Genomic DNA, 12,686 nt, shown 5'->3' with positions numbered 1-12,686 from the left:
TAAACGGCAAACATGTGTGGCTTAGTGGCTAACGGGTGGTACTCACAATCACAAGATCGTGGTTTCAATCCCTAGCCAGATACTGCATTGTGCTCTTTAGTAAAACACTTCCTTTCGCGTTGCCTCAGTCTACTCAGCTGTAAATGAATAACCCTGCAGTGAACTGGCATCCCATTTGGAGGAAAATGGTTGTGATTTCGGTCATTTATGCACCGTGGAAACCAGGTACCTGGCCCTGTGAATTCTAGGACTTAAGACAGTGAAGTCCAACAGACTTAGTTCTTGCTAACCAGAACACTACCAACAACATATCTGATGTACAGGGTGTCCATAAATAATCTTTACAACTTCTACAATTTTATTGTATCTATTGTAAAAGTAATTTATGGACACCCTGTATATGTTTTTCTTTTTAATCTATATTTACACATATGTATGAGTGGTAACGAAGTTTGTCTCTTAGCCATGAAACTCAGGGTTCTTGGACAGGTGTCTTCTATATCATCCTCAAGTTGAGCCTAACACACACCTAAATACATCTAAACCAAATACACAAGACTGAGTTACTAATACGTACCAATTCAATTGTATTTTGTTTGTTGGTCTCAGCAAGTGTCGAAGAAACAAAAGTCGTCCATTTATTTCTATATTCTTCTGGAATCTCTGAAATACAAATGGCATTCTTTAATATGTAAATATATAATTATGGAAGTTTGTATTTGTTTGTGCAACCGTTTGCATAATTATGCAACTGGTACTTATTTTATCAACCCCGAAAGGAAAAAAGGCAAAGATAGCCTTGCTGGAACTTGAACTCAGAATGTAAGGACAGATGAAATATCACTAAGCATTTTGCCCAGCTTGACCCCCACATGTAGATACATGTTAAAATAAATACTCTTAAATTCACCAAAATCTCATTCACAGTCAATATTAATGTAGTTATCATCATCATCATCATCAACATCATCATTTAACATCCGTTTTCCAGACCTCAGTCAAACTGTCCAACCCATGCCAGCATGGAAAACGGACATTAAACGATGATGATGACAACTATATTAATATTAATATTGACTGTGATTAAAGTGAAAACATTCAAATTTGCCCCAAGTAGAAAATTTAATAAAAGCCCTTACCTTTTAAGTATTCTTTAATTAATTCGCTGTTTTCTCCTTTTTCTATACATTCAGTAATGTGATTTGCTATTTTAGTTAAATGTCCCATGTATCCTCGACGTCTACCTCCAATACGATGTCTGCAAAAAAAACATTAAAAAATAACATGTATCATTTTGAGATTTCAACATTTTCATTTTTCTCTCATTTCATGTCATTTTCCATGCTGCTCTGAGTTGGAAAGAGTCTATGACTTAACACAGTTTCATGCACCTAAACCCAATGATTCTCTTCTGTGAAGCCAAATATCTGTATCACTTATTCCATATAATATCCAAAATCATGGAGCGATTAAACATCATCATCATTATCATCTAATGTCCACTTTTCCATGACTGCAGGAGTCGTATGGAGTATATTTAAGGCAGAGCTTCTATGGCCAAATGCCCTTCCTCTTATGTGTTTTCATGCAAGGATAATATTTAGCCAGACATGTTCTCACAGAACATTGGAAATGCATGACACTGCTTTTGTGACAGTAATACTCACTTATGACTATCACACACTGTCAGGGCAAACAGACAATTTCACACACACACACACACAGTGCTCTGCACTATCAGGCATCCCCTACTCCTCTACTCATTACTACCCACCCCATACCCTGAAGGTCCATGCCAATACCCTCATCATCACTATCTCCAGCTCCACCTGATCACTTCCACTCTCTTTTCTAAAATGCGAGTAGTCATGTAGTTCCTCTACAGCAGAAAACCTGTTCTGGCCCTTTTCTCTTTTACTTTATCCCTCAGCTCCTAACATAAACTTGCCCTCTCTGGGTTCGTATTCTTGCAAGTTGCATGGCGACCACGTGACATAAAAAAAAACCAGTACAAGCTGTAAAGTAACTGGCGTTTAGAAGGGCATCCAGTTGCAAAATCCATGCCAAAGCATCCTATCCTGTCAAACCACCCAACCCATGGAACATCGATGCTAAATGGTCTCACACACTGAGCTACCATACAGTTTCAGCTTAACAATTCCACGGTCAAGGCATTGGTTACCTCAACACTATGGAAGCAAAGCTTTGCCCACAGTGCCCTGCAGGGAAAGAACACAAAACCTCAGAGTTGCTAAGTTAACTCTGTATCTACACAGCCAGGCTAGCAAATAGATCAGAACCACTGAACCACTGACAGAGAGCTTACAATACCATACAGTATCTCTGCAATAATATAGTTATGTAACAAATGCTTCTCTTTTATGAGTCTCAGTCTGTGAGAGCAATTTTTTCCTCAAGCAATAAACATAAAGTGACCATTCGAGCGTGATCGTTACCATTACCACCTAACTGGCCCTCGTGCTGGTGGCACGTAAAAGCACCCACTACACTCTCGGAGTGGTTGGCATTAGGAAGGGCATCCAACTGTAGAAACTCTGCCAGATCAAGATTGGAGTCTGGTTCGCCAGACCTCAGTCAAATCGTCCAACCCATGCTAACATGGAAAGTGGACGTTAAACGATGATGATGATGATCAAGATCAAGATCACAGCATTCAATTGAACAGGATGCCAGCTTGCAGCAGTGTTTAAGGCCAGTAATTTCTGCGTACTTGGATGGTACTTTATTTTACTGACCAAACTAATGAAAGACAAAGTTGGCTTTGGTTGGATTTGAACACAGAACATAAAGAGCCAGAAGAAATGTCACCAAGCATTTTGTCTGATACACTAATGATTCAGCCAGCTTGCCATGTTTCATGCAAACATAACAACAAAAGGCAAAATGTAAAAATGAAAATATTTGAAGGTCACTTACTCGTATTGGTCATTTTCTTCCCATGAATCTAGAATTCTCTGTATCAAATTACATTTAATAAATATCTGAAGATAAAACAAAAAAGGAGTAAATTATGATTTCATACAGAACTGGCAAGGTTTTCATTATTTGTTTAGCGGTGGTGCCCCAGTATGGCCGCGGCCTTCGGGCTAAAACATTTTTATGGATTTAATGATTTTACTAATTAATAGAACAGTGATTATAAATAAGAAAATCCTTTTGGAATTGATGAAATAAAGTACCAGCTGAACACCCTTCAAAATTGTTAGGCCCTGTGCCGAAATTCAGGGCAAAATGCTTAGCAGCAGTCAGTCTAATCTAACCCTAACCCCACCCAGAAATTGCTGTCCTTGTGCCAAAATTTGAAACCATCATCATTATTATTAGGATGATAATTCAATAGAAATGAAACATTTTTGGGGGTTCAGCCCTGCTAGCTGGTACCTAGAATAAGTGTCTTGTACAGTACTAAGTCAACTAAAGCTTTGTAAATGGATCAGGTAGATGGAAACTGAAAGAAGCCCATCATATATGTAAACATGTGCATGTGGGTGTGTATCATTCATTTCCAATAATATGTGTAAACATATCTGGCCATGGAGAAGTTTTAGAAACAGGTGTGACAACATGAAGGGCATGGAATAATCTACCTGACAGGTGGGAGTAGTGGGGGAGCATGATAGCCAAGTGTTGAGCAGGGATTGTTTGGAGTTAGAATAATTAACTCCTGGAAACATGGGTGTTTTGTTCATCATCCTTAGACAACCCTTATTCAAGGACCTCTTGAGCGAGATGGGTAACTTGACCTGAAGAAAATTCTTAACTGAACTCCACCTGCAAGGCCATGATATGAGGTCACCTTGTCAAAACTTCTAGCAAAACTTCAATGTTTTACAAAGTAAAAAAATAAAATAAAAATAAAAAAAAAACTTTAAAAAAACAACAACAAAATCTACTCACTTGTTCTAAAAGAGGATGTTCCTTTCTGTTATCAATTTCTGTAGGTGAGTTGTTAAGTATTAAATATATGCATTGCTCTACTTGACTATGTAAGAAATTGTTCCATATATATTTGAAATATAAATCCTGAAAGAAGAAATGGTAAAATCTAAGAGAAAACAGATGCTGCGAAAGAGAAGCGGGGAGATGCAAATCGCACAGGTAAAGCGTTACTTACCAACATTACACCAATGGTCCCAGAATTTGCCAATTCTACATTGACCTCATGAGAATTGGTCTGAATTAAAGCAGTGATCAATTTTGTTATTTGTAACCTAGTATTTCCCAGAGGTGGTTCGAGTATACCAATAGTTGTTGGCATAGCACAGTACCGGGGCTAAAAAGAAGAAGAAAAAAAAGGGAAAAAAAGGGAAATTATATAGAACAGCACCAGATCATCAACAGGAATAATTTTATATTGGCTAAACACACACACACACACACACACATTTCTTCTTCCTATCACTGATCATCATCATCATCGTTTAATGTCCGCATTCCATGCTAGCATGGGTTGGACAGTTCAACTGGGGTCTGTGAAGCCAGAAGGCTGCATCAGACTCCAGTCTGATCTGGCAGTGTTTCTACAGCTGGATGCCCTTCCTAATGCCAACCACTCTGTGAGTGTAGTGGGTGCTTTTTACGTGCCACCAGCACAGGTGCCATACGAGGCTGGCAAATGGCCACGATCAGATGGTGCTTTTTACGTGCCACCAGCACGGAGACCAGATGAAGCTGGCAACGGCCATGAATCGGATGGTGCTTTTTATGTGCCACCGGGTTATGACAAAAAGTGTTCCAGTCGATCCAATCAAAAGAGGAGCCTGCTTGTGAAACTAACATGCAAGTGGCTGAGTACTCCACAGACACGTGCACCCTTAATGTAGTTCTCGGGGAGATTCAGTGTGACACAGAGTGTGACAAGACTGGCCCCTTTGGGCTACTGATGCAGCTCATTTTTGCCAGCTGAGTGGACAGGAGTAATGTGAAATAAAGTGTCTTGCTCAAGGACACAACATGCCACTGGGAATTGAACTCACAACCTTATGAACATGAGCTGAACACCCTAGCCACTAAGACATGAACCTTCACACACACACACACACACACACACACAAAGTCATTATAGTTCGCTTGCTTATTTCAACAAATGTGTAATAGCAAATCACATTGGCACTAACTCATCATCATTCAGTTTTCCATGCCAGCATGGATTGGACAGGGTTTGTTGAGGCAAATTTTTTACAGCTGGATGCCCTTCCTGCCATCAACCATCAACTGTTTCTAAGCAAGGTAATATTTCCCCCATGGCCAGACATGTTTTTCTTGGAAGACGACAAATAAACAACCCTTGCTAGTAATGATGATGATGATGCCTATTTACATCCATTATATGATAGCTAGACAAAGGTAAACACACACACACAACAGGCTTCTTTCAGTTTCCATTGACCAACTTCACTCACAAGTCTTCGGCTGGCCCAAGGTCATAGTAGAAGACACTTGACCAAGGTGACTTGCCTAAGGTGCCATGCAGTGGAAATGAAGCGAAAACCATGTGGCTGAGAATCAAACTTCTTAACCACACAGCTGATTTGAAATGCCACAGATTCTGGAAATAAATCAAAGATTCCCTACAAGACAAGACGTGAAGGAAATCAATCCGATAGATGGTTAGAACTGTTTATCAATAGTCATCATGATATAGACAGCTTTAAGTGACACTCACCTTAGGTGGATTTAATAAAAGTGAATGGAAGTCCTTTATTCTGGGAGTTATAGCATACAGAACATGGTTGACACCTTGTGTTATATTTTCAATTTCTAAACTAGATCTCTGGTCCACTTCTCCTTCATATCTACAAAGAAAGACAAGAGAATACAATAAAGTATTTTCAAAAGTCACTAAAAACGGTAAAAACAGCAGCTTTAAAAATTCACATCATATCCTTAAAAAAAAAAATGCATCTAACATATCGACCTCAGTTTTAAAAAAAAGGTTTTGGTATTTATTCTATCAGTCTCTTTCGACAAACTGCTAGGTTATAGGGATATGAAAAACCAGCACCATTTGTCACATGGTAAAGGGGACAAATACAGGCAAGGCACGAAGAGACAAATGTGTGTGTATGCAATGGGCTAGAACATAGTTTCCATCTGCCAAATTCACTCATAAGGCATTGGTCAGCCCTGGGGCCATAAGTAAAAGATAAAAGCCCATGGTGCTGTGGAGGGCAGCTGAACCTGCAACTATAGTTTTAGCTTTGCCCTCAGCACAAGTAGCACCCTTTTTTTTTTTTATAGGTAAAACCGACTTCAAAATAGTGTAATTTATACATGAATAAAGACTGTGTGTGTGTGTGGTATATTTGTGTTTGTGTTTGTCACCCCACTCCATCGCTTGACAACCGATGTTGGTGTGTTCATGTCCCTGTAACTTAGCAGTTCGGCAAAACAGACCAACAGAATAAGTACTAGAGTTACAAAGAATGTCTCGGGGTTGATTTATTTGACTGAAGGCGGTGCTCCAGCATGGCCACAGTCAACTGACTAAACCAAGTAAAAGAATGTGTGTGTGTGCGTGTGTGAGAGAGAGTATGCACATGTGTATGGATATATGTCGTCCAACATTTTCCCCTAGTTTATTACAGGTGTGGAGACACCTGAGACATGCAAGGTTAATAAACATGGTCAAAGCAACTGATTCGAGTGAGAGGATAAGTGGGGGGTCGGGTGGGAGGTGGAAAATATAAATAAAATTACACTTTCTTGATATCAAGCAAAATCTGTACGACAAGAAGACCGTTGACGATAACTGATTCGTTCTTTTCTCCGTCCAAGATGTTGTTTAACAAACGACCGATAACAGGTTCACTGAAAAAAGCAAAATAAATAAAACGGCCGTTTAGACAAATCTGTTGAAGAAACCAGAGAACTATAGGCATTAGTTTATATATATACTAGTCATTCATCTAACTCATTAATCGTTAATCTATATATGGTAGTGTGAGGGTGCATAGCCTAGTGGTTAGGGTATCAAATTCATGATTGCAAGATCGTGGTTTCAATTCCTGGACTGGGTGGTGTGGTGTGGTGTGTTTATGAGCAAAACACTTCACATCACGTTGCTCTGCATTCATTTTGACACCTGATGTGTGGTACATTATTACACCTGTTCATGCAGCATCAATTTGATGAAGGAAGTGAGCTTAACGTACAGCAGGAACATATGATCACTAGAAACAAATCATCCATGCAGGTTCTTCAGTAAGAAATTGCAGAGCTGTCTTTCTGAAGACTACAAGAGAATACCATCATGTATGCTAGTCATTCATCTATACACATATCCACACATGGCATTTAGTAAATATTACATTGTTTTTTGTAGTAATTAAATGAACTCAAAATCACAAGGCAGTGAGTTCAATTTCTTGACAGGGTAACGAGGCAATTCTAATCATGTTGCTCCAATCCGTTCAAGTGAAACGAGCATTAGCAAGCCCAGGCGCAGGTCCCTCTCCTTCCGTCTGTTTCATCCAGGGGTGTTTCCACTGGGTCGCATATATCGGTTTGATCATTTGGACTAACGAGAGAAAGAAACAATGGCAATTTATATTTATCTAAGAAAGTGGTGATCACAACCAGTGAAGCAGTGGGAACTAATAATCGGAACTGGTACGCAAACAGGGTTCGGTTGAGAAACTAGTCACTGCTATAAGATATTAGATTTTGCAAGCTGGTATACGTACGATTCTAAAGTTGCCAAGAGGGGATATGGTTGAGGACTCTCCTGAATCTGAGACGGTTGTTCTCGACCTAATCGGACAATATCACAAAGAAACTGAGCTGCATTTGTATGAAACTGTGGAGAGAAATAAAAATGATAGAAATAAAAATAATGGAAAATGAACAATGAAAATATATATTCCGTGAAGGGAACTGAATAATACATGGAGTAGGTTTAGTTTTTTTTAATTATTTAGTTGGACAAAAAACGGTGGTGGTAGTAACCTTTGGCAAGCTCTTCCATACTTGGAACTATACAGAATGATGCCTGAGGAAAAGAAGAGCACTTCGAAGAAGGATACAAACGACAGAAGCTGTGGGGCAAGGATTATTATGGAGAGGGTTTAGGGTGGGTTTGTTGATCGAAAGAGAGAAAGGATTATGAAAGAAGAAGAAGAAGCAGTGGATGCATTGACCGGGCAGGAGTGACAGGTGTATTGTTTGCCAGTTTAGAACAACAGAAGCTATCAGTGTGGTGGTCATGGTCAGAAGAGGTAAGAAAATAGTATGGCTATGAGCCAGTGAGTGACAAGTGTTGGTGAGTGAGTCTGTACCAATCGGTCAATCAGTCAAATAGTTGCTTGTGAGTATGTGTGTGCACACACACACACACACACACATGCATATAGATTATGCATGTGTGTACATATAGATGCATGCATGTTGGTGCAAACAGGAAAAAATAGAAGTCAAAATATGAGTATATGCATATTTTTATTAATATTTAGCAGAAGTAACAGAGTGACTCAAAGTCCAAGAGTTTCATGTGTTGGCACTTATCAAACTATACACACACAGGCGCAGGAGTGGCTGTGTGGTAAGTAGCTTGCTTACAAACTACATGGTTCCGGGTTCAGTCCCACTGCGTGGCACCTTGGGCAAGTGTCTTCTGCTATAGCCCCGGGCCGACCAATACCTTGTGAGTGGATTTGGTAGATGGAAACTGAAAGAATCCCGTCATATATATGTATATATATATATATATGTGTATGTGTGTGTGTGTTTGTGTGTCTGTGTTTGTCCTCCTAGCATTGCTTAACAACCGATGCTGGTGTGTTTACGTCCCTGTCACTTAGCGGTTCGGCAAAAGAGACCGATAGAATAAGTACTGGGCTTACAAAGAATAAGTCCCGGGGTCAATTTTCTTGACTAAAGGCGGTGCTCCAGCATGGCCACAGTCAAATGATTGAAACAAGTAAAAGTAACACACATGTAAACAGAGAGAGAGAAGGAGGCAGGAGGATAGATGTCTACCATAAAAATCACCCACTACACACTCGGAGTGGTTGGCGTTAGGAAGGGCATCCAGCTGTAGAAACACTGCCAGATAAGACTGGAGCCTGGTGCAGCCTCCTGGTTTCCCAGACCCCAGTCGAACCGTCCAACCCATGCTAGCACAGAAAACGGACATTAAACAATGATGATGATGATAATAATTTTTGATTCCTTTGAAGTGTTTGGTCATGCAGATTTCGGTAACAATAACCATTTGATAATGCTCTGCAAAGCCATCCAACCAAATGCAGTGTTCCAAAACAGATTAACATGTTTCAGTGGAAAAGAATTTTAACAGAAAACCTAGATTGAAATACTTGTCAACACCTCAACAAATAAATTGGAAAATGGTTTGTGGAGTTGTTGCAACTTGAACTGAAATTATTGATTACTCTAAGACATTTTCTCAACGTAGAAATCCCTTGGAAACAGCTATTATTCCACATGTAAGTATTAAGAACATTCCCTATTTGCCCCAGATTCCTAAACAATTAATGTTCTTCAAAAAAGAAAAAAAAATTACTCCATAAATTTTCTCCAGTTTGTAATTATTTTTACTTTTAATGAAATGTCTAATTTAGTAAAAGATTTAATAAGTCATAAGTTACATCATGTTGAGGATTTCCAAAAAGGAATGAAATAGTGTTTTACATGATTAGTACCAACTAGTAAACAAAATAAAAATAAAATAAGTAAATATTTGAATTTTTATGCAACTTTTTCGTTGTAATTTCAAATTCAAATTTCTAACCCTACCTCATATTAAGAAACGATTACCTCCCTTCTTACACCTGCTTTCCATGCTGGAATGGGTTGGACAGGTCATCATGGCCAAAGCCATTTGTCATTGGGAGCAAACACTTGTACACATCATGTGGCTGGGGATTCTATGGCTGAATGCCCTTTCTATTGCCAACCACTTTACAGAATGTTCTCATGGCATCAAGACTAACAAAAAAAAATCTAAACTCCACCCTGAACCACCCGAGTACGCTGGATGCATGGAAACACCATTTCCACAAACAGTAACAGTGTCTGGCCACCCGGGTATCGATAATGATAAGAACCATACAAACAGCACATCTGATATTGGATTTTGAAATCCCAAAGCACTCACAACACAATTCACCAATAACAAATTTCCCAGCAGTAAAGGTCAATCTATAGCCATATGTTAGTTAAATTAACTTAATTCCGTATCTATGTCTGCCTCTCCATCGACAAGGTACTTATCTCAGCCACTTGTCAATAATATTAAACATTAAAATCCAAACCAGCATCTAAAGTCATCCTGTCTGTTACACGAGTCTGACATTTTTGGCATCACATACTTTAATATCAGTTTCTCGCACAAGTATAAAACACATTTAACTTCAAAGACACTGTGTCGACATTTTAATCATGTCGTTTGAATCACATCAACACCTTACAGATATAAACACATCACCATTTAATGTGCTTTCCATGCTGGCATGGGTTGGTCGATTTCACAGAAGCTGCCGAGCTAAAGAACTGTGCCAGGTTCCAATGCCTGCTTTGGTGTGATTTCTATGGCTGGATGTTCTTCCTGATGCCAACCGTTTTATAAAATGTACTAAGTGCTTTTTTACATGGCACTGGCACAAGTAGCATCAACCAAGTAACCACAAAACCTCCCACTTGACTGAGGGAGTGTAATATTGAGGGAAGAGGCCTTATATCAGGTTATGAGAAGTTAGAGGATGATCGAGGGTCAGAAGTCTTGCTGAAGGGAGGACACATGGTTACCCCAAATGGAAAACAGATGGTAGTGAAGAAGTGAAGGCAGCGAGCTGGCAGAATTGTTAGCACGTCAGACGAAATACTTAGCGGTATTTCGTCTGCCATTACGTTCCGAGTTCAAATTCCGCCGAGGTCAACTTTGCCTTTCAGGGTCGATAAATTAAGTACCAGTTACGCACTGGGGTCGATGTAATCAACTTAATCCGTTTGTCTGTCCTTGTTTGTCCCCTCTGTGTGTAGCCCCTTGTGGGTAGTAAAGAAATAGGTGAAGAAGTCTATATATAAGAGATGTGATAGAGAGGATTGGACAGGATGAGTAAGTTAAGTTTACGAGAGTGTGGAAAGAATGGCATATGGAAAGCAATGGCGATAAAGGGGGAACGCAGAAAGTGGTGAACATGAGTGGAGACACGGTCATGACAATGTATTGCTTGTCCTCATTATTATTTGCAAAGTCATGCACATTGATAAAGAGAAGAAAAAAAGAACGAATCAACCAAGTGCGACAGTTACAGCTAGATTAATACACACAGGTATATAGACATATACACACACAGACTACAATAGTAGTAACAATATTATAGTCAAAACATTGGTTCAAATCTGATGTGTAAGCATTGTGCTGGTTGTGAAGCTGGGGTTCCATGTGAAACTATTACTAATCAACCCCTGTCTTTAGAGCTGGGTTGGAAGACAAACATCTCAACCATATGGCCATGTCTACACCTAAATCACAGACAATGAATCCAGAAAGAATAAAGCAGAAATAAAGGTCAAGGTAAGATATAAAATAACTAAATAATTTCTGATGGTTGGGGGGATTTGAGAGAGAGGGGGGAGAGGGAGGGAGGGACAACAGATGAACTTTTAACAAAGAAAATACCAAACAATACTGGTCTCTAAAGTTTACTAACATACAGCAAGACATGGTTACATTAAAGCATAAATACAGAAAAGATCAAAACAGCCACCACAACATTTTATTCCATTTGTAATTAAAATGAGAGAAAGTATTATTGAAGAGAAACTTCTGCTGCAAGCTGAGAGTTTGTGGTTATAGATTTTCAGTACAGGTTTGAAGTGTTGTATTGCCTCGGGCCTTCAACCCTACATGGAATGGTAGGGGCACCATCATGACGTACAGTGTCTTCCACATTTTAAAATTCACAGAACTCATCCCTCTTGAATAGAAGTGACTACAGAGAGTATAGAGGAAGGAAGAGAAAGATGGCAAGAGAGAGAGCGCTTAAGACTGATTCCTTCTATGCATATGTGTACTAGACTGGTACTTTATTTATCAACTCCAAAAGGATGGAATGGTAAGGCTGACCTTGGCAAAGTATGACCTCAGAATGAAGGAAGCTGAAACAAATATCACAAAGTGTTCCATCCAACACTGCAATGTCTCTGCTAACTCCACACCGCATTGGAGAGTTACACACATGGAAATAGGAGAGGTACACAAGTAAACAACTGTCAAAGTGACACACACACACACACACATATACATAGTAGATACAAAGGGGAAACACACAGACACACATACCTACAATAGAGAAACAACCAAGGTGGAAAACTACAGAATGGAGAACTAAAAGTAACTCACATCTTCTTCAATTGATGGAACAACTTGATCCACGAGTCTTTCCACCAGTTTTTCTTCATTCAACCACTGAAAAATAGAAGAGAAAAGGAAATAGAGACACAAAACATTGGCTTTAAATTTACAGTTGAAATTCACTTGAAAATTTGGATCAAGAGAGTTTAATATTGTAAGTGACAGAGATAAAATATTACTCATGGTTTTCCACAACACAGTTTAGATTCCTTGGAACTATTTCATACACGTCTTTTATAAAGGTACAAAGGCCAAAAATGTTCATTCCATTTTCCGATAAAGTCTAAGC

General features: G+C 39.2%; 1 protein-coding gene across 4 annotated transcripts in view; it reads right to left on the bottom strand.

Moving 5' to 3' along the window:
- Window positions 1–12,686, bottom strand: part of LOC115223817 (serine/threonine-protein phosphatase 6 regulatory subunit 3) — an 84,352-nt gene that overhangs the window by 21,512 nt on the left and 50,154 nt on the right. For 3 of the 4 annotated variants that reach the window (XM_029794488.2, XM_029794491.2, XM_029794492.2), the window contains exons 8-16: window positions 12,386–12,451; window positions 7,707–7,819; window positions 6,721–6,831; window positions 5,687–5,816; window positions 4,136–4,294; window positions 3,919–4,044; window positions 2,938–3,002; window positions 1,140–1,258; window positions 578–663 (exon numbers count right to left, since the gene is read on the bottom strand). In XM_029794488.2, the coding sequence (XP_029650348.1) occupies window positions 578–663; window positions 1,140–1,258; window positions 2,938–3,002; window positions 3,919–4,044; window positions 4,136–4,294; window positions 5,687–5,816; window positions 6,721–6,831; window positions 7,707–7,819; window positions 12,386–12,451 (975 nt within the window). The remainder of the gene's footprint in view (window positions 1–577; window positions 664–1,139; window positions 1,259–2,937; window positions 3,003–3,918; window positions 4,045–4,135; window positions 4,295–5,686; window positions 5,817–6,720; window positions 6,832–7,706; window positions 7,820–12,385; window positions 12,452–12,686) is intronic. The other variant, XM_029794490.2, reaches the window with a different exon arrangement.

Source organism: Octopus sinensis, linkage group LG24 (assembly GCF_006345805.1).
Source record: "Octopus sinensis linkage group LG24, ASM634580v1, whole genome shotgun sequence".
Lineage (NCBI taxonomy): Eukaryota > Metazoa > Mollusca > Cephalopoda > Octopoda > Octopodidae > Octopus > Octopus sinensis.
The sequence above is the reverse complement of the archived record's forward strand: the minus strand, read 5'-3'. Positions and strand labels throughout refer to the sequence as shown.